Source organism: Gorilla gorilla, chromosome 17 (assembly GCF_029281585.2).
Source record: "Gorilla gorilla gorilla isolate KB3781 chromosome 17, NHGRI_mGorGor1-v2.1_pri, whole genome shotgun sequence".
Classification (NCBI taxonomy): domain Eukaryota; kingdom Metazoa; phylum Chordata; class Mammalia; order Primates; family Hominidae; genus Gorilla; species Gorilla gorilla.
This window is the reverse complement of record NC_073241.2, coordinates 71,181,944-71,204,557: the sequence shown is the minus strand read 5'-3', so window position 1 is coordinate 71,204,557 and position 22,614 is coordinate 71,181,944. Positions and strand designations below refer to the sequence as shown.

The 22,614-nt window shown below is 34.9% G+C and overlaps 1 protein-coding gene across 2 annotated transcripts in view; it reads right to left on the bottom strand.

Annotated features, from left to right (window-relative positions):
* PIK3C3 (phosphatidylinositol 3-kinase catalytic subunit type 3) overlaps positions 1-22,614 on the bottom strand; it is a 125,734-nt gene that overhangs the window by 95,170 nt on the left and 7,950 nt on the right. For both annotated transcript variants that reach the window (XM_004059352.5, XM_063699187.1), the window contains one exon: positions 15,186-15,315. In XM_004059352.5, the coding sequence (XP_004059400.3) occupies positions 15,186-15,315 (130 nt within the window). The remainder of the gene's footprint in view (positions 1-15,185; positions 15,316-22,614) is intronic.

The window sequence follows — 22,614 nt, the reverse complement described above, 5'->3', positions numbered from 1 at the left end:
TGAAAATGTTCATCAATAGTGAGAACTGTTAAGTAAACTAGAGTACACACACACTATGAAATGCTATAATCAAAACGAATGAGAAAAATCTGTATGCCTTCACAGGAAAGATACTGTTGAGTGCAAAACCGATTGCAAAATTAAAGGTACCATTTATGCTACGGAAATTGTTTGCATGTCTGTCTCCTGTACCTGACTTTGAGATTGACAGCAAAAATTCTGTGTATTTCTTTGAGTTAATTTTATGATTTCCACAGAATTGTACAGTTACCACTCAAAATGTCTCCTAGATTTGTGTCCTATTTACCTATTACTACATAACGAACCACCCTAAAACTTAAGTGGCCTAAAACAACATTCATTTTATTGTTTCTCATTATCTTTTGGCAAAATCATCTTCTTGAGAGACATTTAAATAATTTTTTCTTGTAGTCTCACTTATCAGTAGTCATAATATTGTATTCATTGGGTGGTTAGAGCTGGAACATCCAAGCTGGCTTTACTCACATTTCTAACACCTTGGTGATAAAGGGTGGGCTTAGCCGGGATACCAGGGTGGTAGGGCCTCTCTTTCCCCACGTATTCTCAGTGCTGCTCCCTCTCCAAGTGGTTTTTCAACTTGGTCACTCCAACAGAATAGCTGGACTTCTTACATGATGGCTTAATGTTCCTAACATGTGAAGAAACCAAAGCTGTCACGCTGTCTTGCCTGGAACAGACGCAGCATCACTTCTGCTGCATTATAACAGTTAAAATCAGTCACAAGGTAATATAGATATAATGTGGAAGAGTGTGACTATCAGAAGGCATATTTCATTGAGGGCCATCCTAAGAGACTAGCTAGCACAGCGCTCACTTATCTGAGAGTCCAAGCAAATAATACAATTAATTGTTCCATTGCAAGGGAGCAGGTGTGTAGAGTTTAGAGATGGCAAAGTCAGCTCTTGGCTGGACTTTAGGCAGCAGAAAAAGTCTAGAACTAGCTATCACAATTGCTAAATGATCCATAGCTGCCTTCCTCTTCAGAATAATCTCCTTCACCTCTCCAACGAACTCACTAAACTCCAGCTAACACAGTCTCTTCTGGTTCTTCAAACCATAAAGCCGTTTACCTTTACTGCTCAATGAAAGTGAAATAATTAGTTATTAATAATTACATTAAATTTTTTTATTAATTTTATAAAACTATAAAGCACTATGTAAGTTGTAACAGCTATTCTAATTAGCCCATAACCTATGTCACTTCATCTCTTATGGGTGCTGATAACAATGTAGATATATTTGAGTGGTTTTCATCAGTTCAAAGCAACTTCTAGTTATCCCCAATCCACGAACTTCTATAGATACTAAAGACCAAAAATGAACAATAGACACAGGTGGCATAACAATTTATATTTCATTTTGGGTCTGTAATGTCAGTGATTTATATCTTTCCAAAGAGAAAATCTGCATTCTGTTAAGCAGAAAGGTAAAAGTAGGACAATCTGTTTCAATTACTCGTGAAGAAATAATCCTCACTAGGATGCCCATTCTAGGATGGGGATAAGTCAAGAAACAGGAAAAAAAAAAAATCATTCTCTCTTTTTAAAGGAACACAGGTTTCTTAACAGAATTCACAGGAAGTCACAAAGAGTTTGGAAGAAAAGTACACTGTCACAAAAAAAAAAAAAAAAAAGGCATAATTTAGCCCTAACCCTAACTTCTCCAAGAATTAAAAAGCAAGGAGTTTTAAAAGCTATTTAAATAAAAGAATCCACGAGAACCAAATAACAACATGCCTGGGAAACTTCTTGGAGTACTAATTCTGTATTGTCAGATTTAATGAAAGAACAAAAAGATGTGTTTGAGGAAGATGTCTCAGATTAGTAGGTGTTTAATAAAAGTATCAAGGACAGAGCCAAAAGTAGGCCAACTTGCTGCACTGTGTAAGAATAAGACCAGCAGGGAAAACAAATTTCAGAGCAGATAGTGATCCTTGGAAATAGACAAACTTCCATGATCATTAGAACTCACAGTTCATTGCTCCGTACTCTTCTCTATTTTACTAGACAAATGAGCTTCTTGAGTGTAAGAGCTATGAATGGTCAATAGAAGCTAGCATTTATTCATTCAATGTCTATTTATACTTATTGAAAGGCTTTCTATGTGAAAGGGTGACAGACATAATGGAAAACAAATGGAAGTATACTCTGATATTCTGCCCAAAGAGCTTTGGGGCTTCAGGGGAAGAGGTGGGAGTGACACTAAAAAGGAAGCTGCAGAGAGAAAAAAAAAAAAAAAAAATTCCTGCCCTTGGTCACTCTTCCCTAATCTTTATACACTCTCAATACAAATATATGTAACTTGCTGGCTATTAAGTAACAAACTTCCATCATGTCCTCTGTCCTTGAGATGAGCATAGAATGTTGAACAAAAGCAGCAAGTTCTCTGCCCTAACAGAACATCAAGGTGGAAATAAGTGAGTCATTCAATATAGTAAGCACTTAAAAGTGTAACTACAAATTGAAACAGTGATATGAAAGTAATACCTTATGACTGATAACTTGGAAATACAGGATATGAGCAAACCAAGTAAGTTGTCTAAAAACAACTTAAAAATATAATCCTCACTTTTCATTTCAAATAAATAGAAAATGAACCAAGAATTTCAAACATATTTAATATCCAACCATAGAAGACTGCGGAAATCAATTATGACTTATCTACACTATGCAAAACCCTCCAGCCTTTACAAATTATGTGGTAGAAGTATCTTAAATAACCTGGAACAATTCTGAGACACCATTAAATGTAAAAGCAAGATTCAATTAAGCACACAGATATTGTATGATTCTAATTTTAAAATAAATGTTCACATATTCATCTATAACACACATACATTTATTAATTTACTGAAAGCTTATAAACCAAAGTGCTAGTGATTATCTTTGAGTGGTAGGTAGACTGGGGTGACTTTCATAGTCTTCTTTGTGCTTTAACAATATTCTACCACTGTAGAAGATGTATATTATCTTTGTAGTAAGAAAAAATAAAAGTCATTTAAAAGCTAAAGTAATTTAAGAAACAATTAATTGTGGAGAAAGCTCCGTTGGGAAAACCACTAAAGATTAGCCTTTATAAAGATAATGCTAAATAAAGCAATTTTACTTCATAATAAAAGCTCAAAGAATAAAGCCCTATCTCATTAATTTAACTTAACCACCTGAAATAAAATCCAAGTATAAACTTGATTGCTCTCTCACTTTCTTCCAAGGGCCCTTCAACTAGATCCAACTACAAAACCATATAAATTAGAAGATGTTACCATTTTTCAATAGGTGTTTAATAATGTCTGGTACTACTATATACAAAAGACTGTTTTTCCAGTAACCCTTTATATGATTGTACAGGGTTGCATTTTGTCAATTACCTCCCATCTCGTTCCTCTAAACTCCCTCAGGTTAAAGGCCATAGCTTAACTCTTTTGACTCTAATGCCTCTCTGAGTCTAAAATAGAACTGAGCTAAATTAATAAATACTTGAACACAATATCTTTATTTGTCTGCTAATATAGTTGCATGGTGCACTAGAATTATATTACTAAAAAAGTGTAATTCTTCAAAAAAAGACAATAAGCGTCTCAAATCAAATATAAACTATGCAGTACCTTTTTTTTTTTTGAGACAGGGTCTCACTCTGTTGCCCAGACTGGAGTGCAGTGGCGTGATCTCAGCTCACCACAACCTCCGCCTCCCAGGCTGAAGAGATTTTCCTATTTTCCTGCCTCAGCCTCCTGGGTAGCTGGGATTACAGGTATGCACCACCATGCCTGGCTAATTTTTTTTTTTTTTTTTTTTTTTTGTAGTTTTAGTAGAGAAAGGGTTTCAACCATGTTGACCAGGCTGGTCTCGAACTCCTGACCTCAAATGATCCACCCTTCTCAGCCTCCCAAAGTGCTGGGATTACAGGTGTGAGCCACCAGGCCCGGCCAAGCTATGCAGTAATTTATAACTTCAGACAAAATGCAGTTGTATAAAATAATTTATTTGAACTACTGAGATTAGAAAAAGAATCATGTGCATGTGCATGTTTTAGAGACTTTGCATATGCCTATGTATTTAATTCTTGGCAAGCATAGCAGTTTCTTCTATCTTCCTGATTAATGAAGTCTTGGTCACAAATCTTCAATTTTACTTTCAAACTGTACATGTAAATCTTATTATTCAGGAAGAGCAGTATTTGCTTCATAAAAGTTTCATTTAGTTAAACTTCTTGAAGATAAATCTAGTCTTAAAAGTGTCTTACTATTTTTCTGGCAGAAACTATAACTGTAAAGACAGAAAATAGATTTACAGAACATAAATCAATACTGTTTTAGGGTACTAGCAAAAACTAATTTAGTCTACTTGCTATCATTGGTTTCCAGACAAATCCAAAACTTGACAGTCTTAGCAGTAAGCAAACCAAAGTGATTAATAAAACAGATGCTACCCATGTAGCATTAAAAATAAATTTACGAGATATTCCCAAACCCTTGTTATAACACAATTCAATGGCGACACAGAATCAAAGCAATAAGCTATGTTTATAAAAGCTATACCAGATATTTATACAAAAACCTACATCTAGGAGGTATATTTGGTGATATCAATGACATCAATGAATAAATTTGATAGCCTTGAATAATTTCAGCATTTATCATAATTCTGTTATTACTGTCATTTACAAAACATTTGAGGAAGAAAAAAATATAAGACTCTTCTGCTCAACCCAAATGTTATATCTAGGATCCTATATTTTGATTTGTAAAGTAACAAATGTATTCTTCAACTCTTTAGGACACCATTTTTCTTCCTCTAAAACACATACATTTAAAAGATGGAAGTTTTCTTTTGTTCCTAGTGATTAAATAAATAAGGGTGTTCTTACTGTTTTTGAGAAAATGAAATTATTTTTACTATAGTCATTATTACAAATGGTCAAGTCTCAATTGTTGCTTTTTGTTTTTTTTTTTATTTACAGAGACAAAGTTTCATCATGTTGCCCAGGCTGGCTTCGAACTCCTGAGCGCAAGTGATCCTCCCCCATCAGCCTCCCAAAGTGAATTGTTTTATATTGTGGGTAAAAAGTAAATGTAATATACATACATATTAACAGAACACTGTATATATTTTGTATATTCATTTACCTACATGGGGTAATGGTTACATCATTAGGGATGATAGATTCACCCTCCTAAATTACTATACTTAGTCTAATATTGCACTGCATGTACTGTAGACATCATAACTAAGGGCAGTTGATTAGAAAATAGAAAATTGAAGATTATCAAGCTACTTTAGCTATAACCTAAATCATTAAGTGATTCAGCTATGGAGAAAGGACACTTTCTTTATGTGATATACCTAACGAAGTGAAGACTTAACCAAGTATAGATATTTCTTACAAAGAATACAAACTTCCCAAGAAAAGTGCTAACATATATAATCAATTGAAAGCAATTTTAGGAACTTAAGTGTTAAATTCTGAAAACAATAAATTACGTAACAATAAGGAGAAAAGATCACTAATAGGTCCTTCTAAACAATTTATTCTGTTAAACTAATTTGATCCAGAATGTCAGTTTATTCATCAACATTATTTCACATAATTTATTCAAGGCGGAAGGAAGTGCATTCAGAATCCAGGAGAAGTACACTTAATCAGCTTGCTATAATTTATAAACAAAATAGTCTGAGGTTAATTTTCCTTTTCAGAATAGCTAATAATAATAATAATAATGGCATGATTCCTATAATCAGCAGAGATAATGGAGATCTGACCACATTTTAACAATGAAAAATACCCAGGAATACAGAAACAGCTAGCTATTCAATAAGCTGCCATCAGTGAGAGCTGTAATTCAGGAATCTTGACTGTCAGTCTTCATCCCCAGTTATAATGTATCTCATTATTATTTAAATCTTTCATCAGTTTTGATAGTTCTACTAATCTTAAAAGTGTAAAATAAAACATAATGCCTTCATTTTTCAAAACACCTCCTCCTTGGATACTTTAATGTTTCTCATTTCTCCAAAATCTAACTACAAAATATCATTACGTGGGTACAGGTTTAGAAATTCATATAAATCATCAATTTGATAACCCATTATAGGATTTGTAATAAGAACTGATGTCCACTATATAATAAAAATCACTTCTTAAATCATATCTCTAAAATCCAAAACATTGACTGATTTTAGTCTTTCAGAGAAAACATGCAAGTATATTCACATCTCTAGCGGGAAAAATGCAGCTCTAAAAAGCCCATTTCCGAATAAGAGTTTAGGGATTTTACTGGGAGCTGGTCACAAAGGCAATCTCTGCCTTACAACTACCAAAATTTTAGACTTCCAGAAAGAGAGCAAGTGCTCATCATAAATCACATGTGGAAACAGTCTAGACACAGTGAAACATCTGTATCAGTTAGGAATTGTTTCAGAAGCTCAGTTCTCCGACATCAGCCAAGGGCCAACCTTGCAAGCAGGCCCTTCTAAGCACAGCAGCCTTAGGCCTGCTATGTGAACTTTTTTTTTTTTTTTTTTTTTTTTTTTTTAAAGAGACGGGGTCTCTTATGTTACTCCTGGACTCAAGCAATCCTCCTGCCTCAGCCTTCCATGTAGCTGAGTGGCTGAAACTACTGGTGCACACCAACATGCCTAGCTAGTAACTCTTCTACACGTAAAATTAAAAGGGAAAAAAGGTAAGATCAAAAGAATCCCAATTTTTTCTTTTTGGGGGGTAAGTTTCAATATTCATTCATCATGTAAATGTTAAAACCCTGACAGTTAACTTTCCAGGACTAGGAAAACTGAATAGATCAATGAGTGCCTTTTTGCTACCCCTTCTCAACAATCTTGGTTTTCAATTACTACTTAACTAAATTATTTGGCTAACTCTCCTAGGCTGAAGGGCACTTGGATGAAGATTATAACTCAACTAAATCAATTCAGTGTCTAACACAGACTTACTTCTTCAATGTGTGTTTAATGCATTCAAAAGAAAGAAAATTTTAAAATATTGTTATATTTAGGGATTTTTTCCTTTCGAATTTTAATCCAAGACCTTCTTTAGTCCATGCCAAATTGTCCCCTTGAGAATGGGACCAAAAGAACCAAAGAACCCCTTGGTCCTTTTGGGTTATCTTCCCTTATAGGTTCTCAATTGAATGGAACATCTTGCCTTTCTCAAACTTTGTGAGAACTGACATATCCCTAACTTGGTCCATTATCGCACTCCTTGATTATAATTGCAATCCCAAAGTATAATGTGACATCTTTAGTTTTTTCCAAAATTCCTGTTACTCCCTTTTCATTAATCACTTCTTTTATAGTGGTGTAAATTAGCCTAGAGGTCCAGCATGGTGGCTCATGCCTGAAATCCCAGCAGTTTGGGAGTCTGAGGCAGGAGGACTGCTTGAGCCTAGGAGTTTGAGACCAGCATGGGCAACTGAGTGAGGCACCATCTCTATATAAAAGAAACTATTCAAACATGGTGGTGCACAACTATAGTTCCTGCTCCTCCAGAGGATGTGGGAGGATCACTTGAGTCCGGGAGACTGAGGCTGCAGTGAGCTGTGAGTGTGCCACTGCACTCCAGCCTGGGAAAAAAGGCGAGACCCTGTCCCCAAAACAAACAAACAAACAAACAAAAAAATGGTCTAGAGAAGCAGTGTCCTTTTTTCCTCAAACTTCTGAAAAATAATCCTGTGATCAAGTCAATAATCTGACAAAAGCCTGAGCTGAATGAATGAGACTTCGTCACCATCATAGCCGCATCATTTTTTGTGATCACACAAAGAAAATAGCCATTTCTGGCCCAGGCATGGTGGCTCACACTTCTAATTCCAATGCTTTGGGAGGCCGAGGCGGGTGGATCACTGGAAGTTAGGGGTTCAAGACCTGCCTGGCCAACATGGTGAAACCCTGTGTCTACTAAAATTAACAAAAATTAGCCGTGCATGGCGGCACGCACCTGTAATCCCAGCTACTCAGCAGGCTGAGGCAGAGAATCGCTTGAACCCAGGAGTTGCAGTGAGCCGAGATTGCACCACTGCACTCCAGTCTGGACAACAGAGCTAGACTGTGTCTCAAAAAAAAAAAAAAAATACACATATATCTATATAGCCACTTCCTCTCATGGCTCTAAAACGTTTCCGCAATTTTGCAGCATCTGTTGTACGTCTCTTGTATACTTACTAAGGGGTTCTCTCATGTGTTTGTACACTGAGGTTCCTATCCTATTAATAGTTCCTTTGAACAACATACACCTTTTTCAGTAATGTTTCCTTTCCTCCTAGGCCTTTGTCCTTTGAGGTTGCACTGACTATGATGAAATAAATCTTAAGATCTACTGTTTTTTTAATTGCTTTTGAAGTATGTATTGGTAACAGCTGAAGCCATATATCATTCATAACTCCAATTATTTCATAGCATAGATATGTAATGGGTGCTTACCATAGGCAGGTCACTGTTTACTGACTTAATGGGCATCATCTTTTATGCCATACTTGAGGACCTGCAGTGTAGACACTGCTTCATATTCTATCTACCTTTTCTCCTATTTTCAATTTTAATCTTCTAAATAAGAACAATACATTCTTCATGCAAACACATTCCTCTCAATCCTCAGATCTTAAGCATATGTCACTGATACTTATTTTGGAAAGAGATTTCCATAAAGAATTTAAAGACGCGGTTTTAGGTGCTGGTTCTGCAAGTTACCAAATATGTAACCATAAATAAACAGCTTAACTTCTCTACACTTTCATCTTTTCATGAATTTAAAAACAATGTAGTGTATAAGTCCCAATCCTACACTTGTCAGAATCAAATAAAAGCAAGTAAAAAAAGTAATAACAACAGCTAACATTTATCAGTGCTCAGTATTTGCTGAGCAGTATGCTAAATCCTTTAAACATTTTATCATTTACACTTAGTCTTCACAATAATCTCCAAAAACAGATATAACTACTATTCCTACTTTACAGAAGAGGATTTCATGACTTAGTAAAGGTTAAATAGCTAGTTCAAGATCACGGCTGGGATTTGAATAAAAAATGGTCTCTAAAGCCATGATCTTAATCCCTTCTTTATTTTAGTTTGCAATCTATGCTAAGAGGTTTTATTGATATTAAAGCACTTTACACATACAAGGTGATTATAAATGTAGTTACTATTATTAGTCATAATAACACTAACAATAATGACATCAGGAACTTAGTAATACAATTTTTTTTTTTGGTCTTCAACATTTAGAAGTGTGCCTTTGACAATGGTGAAGATGAAAGAGGACTTATACATGTACATAAAACTAAAATCTCAGGGAGCTTCTCTAATCAATGCTCTAGGACAAGTACCCATTTGATGCAATAGATTAATGCAAAATACTTTCTTTCAAGGGTAAATATTATAGTGGGTCAAACTACTTCAATCCCACTTTAGAAAATTAATTATGTGACCAGAAAACTCCTTGCTACCTTAATCTTGATTTTCAAGGATTATTTTGTGATTGTGATAATTTGTCAACGTTTATTCAAAAGATGCAGTACAACCAGCATATTCAAGTAAATTTAAATTAAAAGGATACTATAAAGAAAGTCCTTTTGGCCAGGCGTGGTGGCTCACGCCTATAATCCCAGCACTTTGGGAGGCCAAGACAGGCAGATCACGAGGTCAGGAGTTCAAGACCAGCCTGGCTAACACAATGAAGCCCCGTTTCTACTAAAAATACAGAAAAATTAGTCAGGCATGATGGTGGGTGCTTGTAGTCACAGCTACCTGGGAGGCTGAGGCAGGAGAATGGCGTGAACTTGGGAGGTGGAGCTTGCAGTGAGTTGACATCGTGCCACTGCACTCCAGCCTGGGCGACAGAGCAAGACTCCATCTCAGAAAAAAAAAAACAGTCCGTTTTAGATTTCCCAAAACTGAGAAAAATATCTCAGAAACCTTTCCAGCTCCTTCATGGTTCACTAAGAAATCAACAATATCATGAAGACTACTTACATTTCCAAAGTATCTTGAAATACAGTGTCCTAGATAGCAGGCACAAGTAATATGGTTACCAGAAAGATGTACTCACCCACCACAAATTTGTAAATTGGCACTCTAGATCAATGCTGTCAGTAGAACTTCTGGCAATAATAGAAACGTTCTACATGTGCACTGTCCAATAGATATCTTCTAGCCACAAGGGGTGTCTAAGCATCTGAAATGTAGTTAAAGTGACAGAGCAACTGAATTTTTAATGTTATTTCATTTTAATTAACCTAAATCTAAATTGCTACATGCGACTTGTGGCTCTGATATTAGACACTGCAGCTCCAGATTATAAATGACTCTTTGAAGTGGTTGGCATGAACCTATTCTCAAGAAACAATAACTAAATGAACTTAAAAAATCCAGCTCCTATTTAAACCTGAGATCTAGACCCTGGACCCACAGTGACGCCACACAGGCACTCTGTGGTTCAGCCTGAAACACCAACACATCTTAACACATCTTCCCTGCAACAGTGTTCACCTCTATACCCTACTCAACAACATTCCCATACCTATCTGTGTCACACAGAGTACAAAGCATTTTTCATCTAGTCGTTACTTTCTCTTTGCCTCCTCTTAATCAAATTGACAGAAACTAAAGCACATTCCAAAGGCATCAAGCAGAGCTGCTAAAATGAAAAGGAGACAGTGGAGAAGCATGCTTTTGCACTAACCTTTCATGTCTAAAGACATGGATTCAAATATAAATCAAACTAAATACTAATTATACTAAGTATAAATACTAAAGCTTGGTATTCACATCCAAAACCCCAGGTGGATATGCATTCTAGTCATAAAACTCTTATAATATGACAAGCTGAAAAACAGAGCAGATGGGAACAATGGGTAAATTTGTTCAAGTAAGGCCCACAACCACCAAAAGCCTGGGTCATGGACAATGAAAGTTTAATAAATGCTCCAGAAGTCTGGTCCTTTATTATTTTCACAAATCAATTCAAACGGAAAGACACTGTATACTAAAAATTAATTAGGGAAACTTAGAAATGGGAAAAAGAAGAAAATGGGGCAGGGGGCTGGGGGGTAATAGTTCATTTAAATTATTCATTTCTTTTGTTCCCTACTAGAAGTCTAAGAAATTCAAGTTATAAAAAATAAAAATTAAGGAAAATGGTTATGTTTCCTTTTTTCATACTCATTTTTCCTTAAAGCAAAACTAGGCATGTTCACAAAATCATGTAAAATCATGAGAGAGGTTAATTCCGCTAAACTCATCCTGAAAGAACTGGACTTTTAGAAACTCTCAAACTTGAAAAGCAGGCTTTCAAACTTCAGCTATTCATACTGTAATTAGAATTCAACTGTAATAGGTGAGCAATAAATCAGAAGAGGGTTAAGTCTGGCTTGTAGTAGAAGTTCTTTGCTTAATAATTATCTAACACCGTCTTTTCACAGGCCATTAAATAGTTAATCTTCATTTCACAGTCCTCTTGTCCATTATCCCTAGACAATCAAGACTGAAGTAGTTCTATAAGTGAGTAAACTCTCTCATACTACAGTTTGAAAACTGTTACTATGCTACTTATTTAGGCTCATGGGTACCATGCATAGTAAAAATGCTTTGCTATTATTAAGATTTATGTATATCTTTTTAGTCTTAAGCCAACTGTCTTCTCAAAAATTAGAAACAATCACAGTAAATTCACTGGATGGAAAATAAAAGTTGCAACAAGAAATAAACCATTTGGTTCTAACTACTTAACCCTCATCTATTTGAATACTAATTTTTTTTCTTAAAATGGTAGCGTGAGAAATACAGACATTACATCTACCATCTCTGTTCCTTCTGTATGAAAATGGAAGCAGGAGGCATACAAATACTTTCCCATGTTTAAAAGTTTATTATACCTAACACAATTTCAAAACGTTTTGAGAAAGAGAGTGACAATCTAACTGAACAACTTTTTAAAATGTGTCATCAGAAAAAGAGTGAAAGACAGCAGACACTATTGTGGCACAACTGTAAGAACAAATTAAGTATCTAAGCATAATTTTAAAAATTTAAGAATAATAATAATAAATTCAGTCAAAATAATTTTAAGTTAAGAATATAATTTTAAGAATGCAAGTACCGAAGTATACTCTCTCCGGTAAGTTAGTAAATTAACTAACTTAATTAATTAATTAACTAAAGAGTAAGAGAGTAAATTAAGACCATACAAGTATCAAAATATATTTTCTCAAGTATAAGGCAAGACCATGTTTTAGGTGAGGAAAGAGTTGTTTTTCAGGAAGCCTCTCTAAAAATTTAAGAAGCAAGCACTAATCAAACAACAAACTTAAGAGCAAAGCCCCATTATTCACATTAGGCAAGCCCTATGTAACACTTTACCCTAGGCATACACATTGCAGAAAAAAAGGAATGACCTGCAAACAATACATTCAAAGTTGCAAATTAATAACCACAATTTTATTCTCTACTAAGATAATAACTATGAAACCCAGGTAGATAATCCCAATTATTTCCTATATCAGTACTTTTAGAATCAATTAAAGAGCTACATGAGACCATAAAAATCATCCATTCTAAACACCTGATTTTGCAAACTCAAAAATTATTTTCCCCAAGTTAGTAGAATGGCCAAAACTCTGACTCACAGTACAGTGCTCTTCCCACTATAATGCATTTCCAAGTGCCCAACCTTCCAATTTTGTCAAATCTTAAGACATCATTTTTAAAACATTTCTCTTCAATAGCAGCTGGGATATATAACAGTTCTGAAACCTCAAAAACCACAAGCAACTGCTATATCAAGAAGAGGGGAATATCGAGTTAGCACAATACATCAAAAAATAAAAAGAGCTTCCTTCAAAGAGGGAGCAATTCCTTAACAATGCTACAAACAGGACACGTTTTTCCCCTTAAAAAAGTAATTACTCATTTTGATGGTTTCTGTTTAGTCTTTGGGGAACATAAGTTAATACTAATGCAAGCTGTCACAGCACAGCAAGCTCAGATGTCTCCACTCCATTCAGAAGTTAAAAGTACAATTCTGTTAGGGATGAAAGAATGTGGAAAAGAGCTAGGCTCCAATTACTATCAGGAGGACTGTAAGCTGCTCACTCTCATTAATTTTTATTCCCATTTTAAAGATTTACAAACCAATAAAAACTTATCTGAAAACTGCTAACCATTCTGAACAATACAAACAGCACATAAATTTTAATAACTATCTCTTGAAAAAGTAGGATCCACTTGGCTACTCTAAAGAATTTAGACTGGGGATAATGATTGCTACCAATTAACAAAAACATTAAGAAGGCTTCTTTCCTACACCTCACTGAGCTCTGCACATGCTTAGTCATCATTTCTAGAGTTGTTAATGTGCACAAATAACTAAAAGACAAATATGAACAAGCATGAAGGGTTACTGTTTATCATAAAAAAGGTGATCATTAAGTCACATCTTTGTTCTAGTATAAAATTCAAAAGATTAAAATGAAAAAGATATACTATTAACGTTGTGCTACATTAAAAAACCAGAAGTCCAACTGGGACTAATTCCAATGATTATACTCCATACACCGATGCCTGAAAAATGTCACAGTTGTTACAAAAATTATTTTTTAAACCTTCCATCAAAAATAATTAGGGAAAAAAATTAGAAACCTAACTTTTTAGGTGAACAGAAGCCTAAATGACGTGTTTAACAGAGAAACAATGTAGTTACACTGTGCAATTCTAAAGCTTTATATTTCTTGACTCTGGCCATTCCCCCTTAGACTTAGAATTTCACCTACAATATGAATCATAATGGCTACTCTTAAAAGACAATTTAAGAGCTTTTTTTTAAATATTATTCTTTATTCTTTTTTAATTTAACCTTTTTCATATTATAGTGACCCACAGGCTATAAATGAATTGATTCTAATAAAATTTATATTAACTATTCAAGGTTTGTAAAAGGGACAGAGAGTAGCTCAAATGAAAGGTCATCACTAAGATAAAGTCTTAAAGGTAGACATATGAAAAGCTTGAGACCTTTCCTATATCCCATGTCAGAATGCAAACAAAATCTCAGAATGAGTAGAAGAAATGAATATTAAATTTTATTGAATTATGGATGGGAGAAGCAGACAACAGTATATTGGTCAATATAGTTATCAGGTTGCTACGACATCATTTTTCCTTAAAAGAGCAATACAAAAGACAAAATGAACTTGACAAAAATTCTATGTTGAAGCATGAAGCCTAGCCAACCCAAGTACTTATTCTTGAAGATTTCTTCTATATGTGGGTAAAGGCAACAAGCTGTTAAAAGCTTAGCAACAAAACTTCCTCCAGACATTAAAGAGGCACTCCTACTAATAAGATTGCAAAAAAAAAGTATGTGTTATAACTACAAGAAAGTGTCCTAATCAGATAACTGTAAAGGGATCCTTAAACAGTATCTACCACAGTGCTTTGTGAAAGGAAGTTCACAAAATAAATGACAGCGTTGCAATTTATGCACGGAATAGAATTTAGTTTTTATATTTCCAAGTGAAAACACTTGATTAAAACAATTTTGAAAGAAAAAGGTAATAACTTCATCTGCTTACAAAGAAACTTTATACTAGTTAATTGTCTGAGTCATCTTCACTTCCAAATGGCATAAGCTTCTCTAGCATGTTACACTAACAACTTTAAGGCTATGTCACCAGAAAAAGTGGGTGCTCATCTTGAAAATATCACCAACACTCCACATTTTCAAACCTGACAGATTTCCGGACATAAGGTCACATACTGAATGATTCCATTGATATGAAATTTCCAGAAGAGGCAAATCCATACAGATAGTAAGTAGATTAGTATTTGCCTGGAACTAACTGCAGGGAGCAGAAAATGGGAGTGACTGTTAATGGTGCAGTTTTTTTTAGGGGTGATGAAAAAATTCTAAAATTATATAGTGGTGATGATTACACAAGTCTGTAAATTTACTAAACCATCACACTGTATGCTTTCCAAGGGTGAATTTTATGGTATGTGAACTATATCTCAATAAAACAATTATTTAAAAGTTAGATTTAGATTTTTTTAAAAATCTGACAGAGTTCATAATGTCAAGGTATATATACTACAACAGACATCAGTCAGAGCTTTGCACCTGTTCCAAATGACTTTTTTTACCTTGGCAAGACGGCTCATCTGATCTTCTGAGAGAGTGCTACTTGTTCTGCCAGGAGTTTTTGTGGGTTCTGATCCATCTGCTTCTACATTAGGCCAGACTTTCAAGTCATGCATCCCTTGGCGAAACATGCTAGGGAAAAAGAGAATGTTCAGGGTAGAAGTAAATTAATACAGTTCATTACAGGAAATTTTAGATTCCTAAAAATAAAGAGAATTCTATACATGGAAATGTATATCTCCACTGCCAAGCTTTAAGCCCCCAATGGAATGTAAAGCAATTAACCAAGCAACTAAAATCCATGTCACACTGCTTTGCACATGCCATTCTTTTCTCCTCCAAGCACTCAGAACTATGACAGAGAATTCTACACAGAGAGTGGAAGGAGAGAACGATGAGAAATGAGCACACACATTTCATCACTTTGGTGAAGATCTAAGGAATAACAGAGATCAAATTCCTAACCAACTGAAGAATGCCACATTTACAACGACTAAAATCAAAATTTAAATAACTACATAACTGTTTTCTTTAAATGACATTATAGTAGACTATATAGTCAAACTGCCTGTACTTGAATCACAGCTGTGCTATTACCCACATAACCTAGGGTAAACTACTTAACCTCTCTGTACCTCGGTTTCCTCTTTTATAAAATAGGATAAAAGGACTTGTATCCCACAAGGTAACTGGAAAAATTAAATAAATCAATACAAGTAAAAAGTACTTAGAACCGTGACTGGCATACAGTTAGTATTCAATAAATGTTAGCTATTACTAGTCTTTTTGCTGTACAAATTGATTTCTCCTTTCTTTTCCATAAAAGGCATGTTCTAAAAGTGAATACAATAGTAGATTCATACAAAAACATTTCCCATGTCTATAAATCAGAAATTTAGCACATAGCCAGAATTCAGCCTAAGTTTGGTTATCCTGCTTCAAAGTGAAACAATATATAACCTTTGTCTTGTTTTTGTCAAAAAGCTACCAAGAAGATATAAAGATGAAACAAACTCATAAAGAGCTTTAGATAATTATGTGTTTTAATCATGCTGCTGCCAAGTTCCCATGTTTCTTTCTGATGGGGAGGTTAAAGATGTTCTTCTGTTAATGTGGTTTCTTTTCAAAAAAACATTTTTGAACAAGAATTTTCAAACATAAAGTCTACTCAAACAGCATCTACTCAAAGCTCAATAAGTTATTTCTTACTCTTAGAAATAAAAAGACTATAGAAATTGCAATAGAAAGAAAAAAACTAGAAGTGTGTGTAGATGGACAGGCAAATCTAAAGCATTTCATACATTTTCACATTTAATACTTTAAAAAAAAAAACAAGGTACAGACTGGGCATGGTGGCTCACACCTGTAATCTCAGCATTTTGAGAGGCTGAGGCAGGCAGACCACTTGAGCTCAAGAGTTTGAGACTAGCCTGGGCAACATGGCGAAACCCCATCTCTAAAAAATAAAAAAAAAAAAACTAAAATTAGGTGGGTACAGTGGCATATGCCTGTAGTTTTTAGGGGGCTGAGGCAGGAGGATTGCTTAAGCCTGGGAAGACCAGGCTATAGTGAGCCATGTTTGCACCACTGTACTCCAGCCTGGGTGAGAAAGTGAGACCCTGTCTCAAAACTTAAAAAAAAAAACAAAAAAAAAATTGTCTCCTTAACTGCTAACGGTTTACATAAATTTTTTCAAATCATTATTATAATGTTCTGGCTAATAAAAAATTTCTTCATAGATTTTCCTAAGGTAATAAAGATTTTCACTAAACATTATATAATGTGTATAAGTAATGATGCCATAAACATTTAGATTGGGAACTATAAAAGATAGCTACAAACTCATAAGCACAATAAGATCAAAGACCATATCTGTTAAAAGGTCTCTAAAGTTGGCAATAAAACAGATAATTCTAGTAACTGTATTTGCAAAAGCTTACCTTATGGACCCATACAAAATGCATTGACTAGCTGTGATAAATCAAAATTCTCAATATTTATTTATCATGTTAAACATCAAAAGAAAATTACAGTACAAAAACCACATATATACATGTCTCTTATAAAGTTAATTTTCTTTCTCTTTCAACTGAGATATAGATTCAACATTAAGCAGGCCTGCTTAGAGCAGTCTCTAAGGAACTACGTACAGTGAGATGATAATATCACTTTAAATAAATATCCTTAAATGTACCTTCAGAAATAGCAGAAGGCTTCCCTTCCTTCTCTCTACCTTCCCATCCCCCAGTGAATACTTCGGCTGGCTGAACTTAACTAAATCAAAAATAAGCACATTTGGCAAGAAGTCAGTTTACTAAATGATTTAGGTACCTTGGGATGGATCTAGAGAAGAGATTCAAGGATAGGGAACGTGGAGGGTATGGGTGATGCCAAGTGACTCAAATGAGCAAGTGAACATATTACTTTCTTTTGACACTAATGGAACTTTGCAGAGTTACACAGCCTCCAGGTGGCAAGGCAGAAGATGCTCAGAGCATCGTGTCCACTTGGGAAATTAAGCCAAACAGGCAAGACAGAAGAAACAGCACAGCAGGATCTCCTTCTGACTCCAGCAGAGGCCCCAGCAACAGCTGCTGTTGATATTCCAGCTTGCAGTGCCAAGCCACTACAGCACCAACTGCCTTGACTTCCAGGATTCACATTTAGAAAAACCAACTGCAAGAGAAACCTACAGCTTGCATGTGGTTCTTTGCCAGGTCAACCTAACAATCAATCCATTCTTTAGCTACTTTGAAATTTCATATGCTAGACTTCCAAATTAAGGACGACAAATTATTCTAGCCTTATCCCTAACAAATCAGTATTTCAATTATTAATTAGACTATTCTCCAAGAAGTTCTGCCTCATACTGACTCATGTAAACAAAACAGATATTAGCAAACAGCAAGAGCTGATAGTCACAAGATTACCAATACTACAATACTAGATGTCTTGAGAATCACTTTTAACAGCTACTAAGTACACATCAGAACCCTTTAGGGGAAAAGGTGAGGGATGGTTGGTGTTATTTCATTGCGTAAGAAACATCTGAGAAAACTATGGTTAAAGGCAGCGTTTCCCTAAGTTATGAGAATGGTAGTGGCACATGGCATGGTTTTTGAGGACAGGTGGAAGAAAATCTGCACGCGCTTCTTGCTGAGGCCACCCAGAATACTCATATTGCCCTGTCTCCCTGGATGGCAGCACCATGCAAGGAAGCAGCTGTGAGCCAACAGCATAAGGAGATGTCTGCACTCTGCTGTAGCACCAGGAACATCCTGAACATCATCTTTCACAATCCAAAGCTGCACAAGAAGACCTGTAGCTGCTTAGGACTAGGAAATGCCTGGCTTTTCTCCAATGCGAGGCAGCTCACCCACATGGCAAGGCTACAGGACAGAGAGGAAAAAAAAAAAGTTGTTTTAATTTCATAGGGTTTCTTAGAATTCCTTCTTCTGAGGTGAAGGTCAGTACAAGCGCCAGCACAGGGGGAATAGGAGTTGGTGATTTAGTCTTTTTGCACTCCACCCCTTCAAAATATCTTAGACCTATATTAAAATCTTACGTTATGTTAGTTATGTTTGGATAACTGCCCTACAACTATATAGGAGTTGAACTGATTAAAAATGAAAATGATGTAAAGCCTGATCTTCACCTTAATCTGAGAGTGAGCTGAATACTCCGTGTATATCTGACTATGGAAAACAGAACCATTCTAATTAAAGGACTTTTTTGCAGATATTGTATGCATATTTTGCAAATCAAATGAATTTCATATCATTTGTATTCACTAGGGATTCTTTTGCTTCAATTTCTAAAATTTAATAGCATAGTTTTTGTCATTATATTTAGTCTTGCTATTACCCACTAATGTTAAATAATACTTGTTTTCCATGTATAACAGGGATATCAAGCTTTTCTTTTAAAATAAGTGGAAGTTTAAAAAAAGTAAGTTGGGTTAAATAAAGATATCAAGTAAAGAACAATAGGCCAGGTATAGTGGCTCACACCTGTAATCCCAACACTTTGGGAGGGCGAGGCAGGTGGATCACCTGAGGTCAGGAGTTCAAGACCAGCCTGGCCAACACGGTGAAACCCTGCCTATACTAAACATACAAAAATTAGCTGGGCACGGTGGCATGGGCCTGTAATCCCGGCTACTCAGGAGGCTGAGGCAGGAGAATCGCTTGAACCCAGGAGGCGGAGGTTGCAGAGAGCTGAGATCACCCCACAGCAGGGCGACAGAGAATCCATCTCAAAAAAAAAAAAAAAAAAAAGAAGGGACAATATACTTAGTAAAGAGATATGAATGGAATTCTAAAAGTGATAAGTAAATGACTCAAGTTGGAGAAATCAAGCTCTAAGTGAGATAATTTCACGCAATCAGTGCTTCTCTCTAACAGGTTTCATTTATATCGGGCATCTGATGTGTTCGGGACACGAAGGAGTGTAGGATGACCTATTTTCCAGTTAGAGTTAAGAGAAAACAGATGACTTTCCAAGATTCAAAGTCTTATTTTAGTTAATGGCAGAAAACAAATTTAAGTAACCACTCACTTATTGCTACTGCTCCCTTTATAGAAATCCTTGGGGTTTAATGACTTTTTAAAGTAGAACAAGTGCTACTGATTTGTCTTTAGGCACGCTGCCAGCTTGGTTTGGATGGGAGGTAAAGGAATTTTCCTTTCACTGGAATATACACAGAATTACAAATAAAGTGGGCACCAAGGGAAGGAGTAAAGAAGAGGAACGCATGAATGCACGTGTAAGTCATATTAATAAACTATCACAAAGGTCAGTTCAGTGCTTCTCAAAATGTGGTCCATAGGCTCCCTTTCACAGACTCACTCAGGATGCTTGTTTAAAATGCTGATTCTTGGGCCCCACCACAGACACACTGAGTTAGTGAGAACCCAGGAAGATGCTTTTCTCATAGGCTTCCCGGATGGTTCTTAAACACAGGTTGATTATTACTGATTTGATGTAGTACTTTTTAAAAAAACGTGCCAGAAGCCAAACTAAACAGTACCAAAAATCAATCTGAGAGTTTGTTTAGATGTAGGCAGTTCATTTCACTGCATCTGTGGAAATTTCAATTGTCCCTCCCACAACCACATCCTAGTCAGAAAATCCTCTGAAACTAGATCCTAAAGTCCTCTAAAATGCATGAGTACTAACACAGGTGTTTGTATGAGGGAACCTCCTGTTGATATTCCAGAAGGTAAACCACTTGTGATGAATCTGGGAGGAAAAACCAAGAGGAATGTCTGGTTATTTCTCAAAAATATTTAGCCACTAAGAAGAGCTGTACATTTTTCTTTTTCTTCTCTGTTGCAAACAAGCCCCTCCCTAGTAACAAAAAATAAGGGGTAAACACTCTGTAAAAGAAACAATACTGATTTAGCAATATGTCCATTCTGCTGTAACATGCCATTTTATCAAAAAGTATATTTTAAAACTGAAAGTTGCAATTTTTTCAGACTACATCTAAATTATTTTTCCTGTATGAATTTTAATAACAAATATCTCTTTAATAGCCACATTAAACTAAAATACCTAGGTATTTGTAAGCAACCAAGCTATTCCAAATGGGATTACATCTAGATTTCATTCATGAGTTTAGAAGCCTTTCTGACACACTTGTAACATAACATTTGTAACATAACTTTCCTGGATAGGAAAGTTTAATATTATAAATATTATAAATATTATAAAGGCATCAATTCTCTCTTTAATTAACATATATAATTCAGTAAGATTTTCTAACAAAATAACAGTGAGTTTTTTAATTGAGAAAATATTAAAATTTATCTGCCAAAACAAACCTGGAAATATTTTAAAAGAAAGACTAATAAGAATTATCCTTATCTAATACTTAAACATTTTATAATACTATCCTGACAGAATAGCCCAGGAAGGATACCTAATATTTATTAAGGTCATTATAATATTTATTCAATACATAAATATATGATATAATATTTATCAGGCCCATTAAATGTATTTAGTAATGTAACAATCATAAACTACTCAATGAGGTAGATACTATTGTTCTTTCATTTAACATATGAAGACATTGAGGCATAAGATTAAATAATTTGCCCAAGGATACACAGATACTAAGCAAAGAAGCCAAGATTTGAAGCCAGATAATCTACAACTTGCTTTCCTAACCATTATAGCACTATACACTATAATGCCTCTCTTAGACTTCAACACATGATGAATTGAGTATATAAGGATGCTATTTGAAAATAGCTGGATAAGATGACTTATTTAATAAGCAGTGTTGGGACAAATATTCAAACCACTTGTTTTGGTTTTCTCTAAAAAGCTATTCTCACTATACCACTCTTTCACAGAAGTAATTTTAGATAAATCAAAGATTTTAACGTAAAGGAATAAAAGCATAACAGAAGAAACCATTTTAAAGAATCTTAAATGGGAACTTCCTAAAACATTAAATTCACAGCCCAAAAACTAAAAACTGACAGATTCAAGATAATAATTTAAAATCCATGAAGAGCAAACAAATACATACTAACTCAAAAGAACAAACCAAACCAGAAAAGCAGTATTTGTAACATAACCCACAAAGGGCTAATTCCATTCATCTACAAAGACTCCTTATATACCAATAAGAAAACGACAACTCAAAAAAAAAAAAAAGCAAAGAATTTTATGATATGTGAATTATATCTCAATTTCTAAAAAGGACAAAGTACATCAAAAAGCAGTTCATGGAAACATAAACACAAATAGTCAATAAACACTCCAAAATACGATTCTCCTCATACTTAATGATGTAAAAATTAAATAACATTTTTTAACTTTAAAGTAGACAAAAATTAAGACATTTGTAATATCCAGACAGATCTATACCATTTCACACTGAAAGGAACCAGAACTTCTTTCAGAGATTCCAGGTCTGGAGCAGAAAATTACCAAATGAGCCTGGAAAAACTTGTCTACCAGAAAGCAAAGAAGCTACCAATCACTACTAGTGTACTGCCAAAAGGACACGGGGTCTACTTGAAGGGTCTCCTACTGACCAAAAATGAGATTTTTTGAGCATTATAAAGAGTAAAGACAGCAATGGACTAAAACACATGAAAAACAAAATGCACAAAAGCCATCGATCACCACCTTTGCAAGTTACTAGGGCACAAACTCATTAGTCTTAAAATTGGTAAAGGGAAAGAAAGTTAAAACATTTATCTGTCTTTCCTATATGAACTAAGTAAATACTTGATGAAGGACCAAGTTCTTTAATGAAAAATTCCAATTAGTAAATGCAGAATAATAACAGAATGTCACAAATTCTCTAAAGATAGACTGAGCCCTCTGTCCCAGGAGAAAAACGATATAGAGAAAATATCCTTTGGGACTATGGGATTTTTTTTTTTTTAACAATAAACATCTAGTATTTGT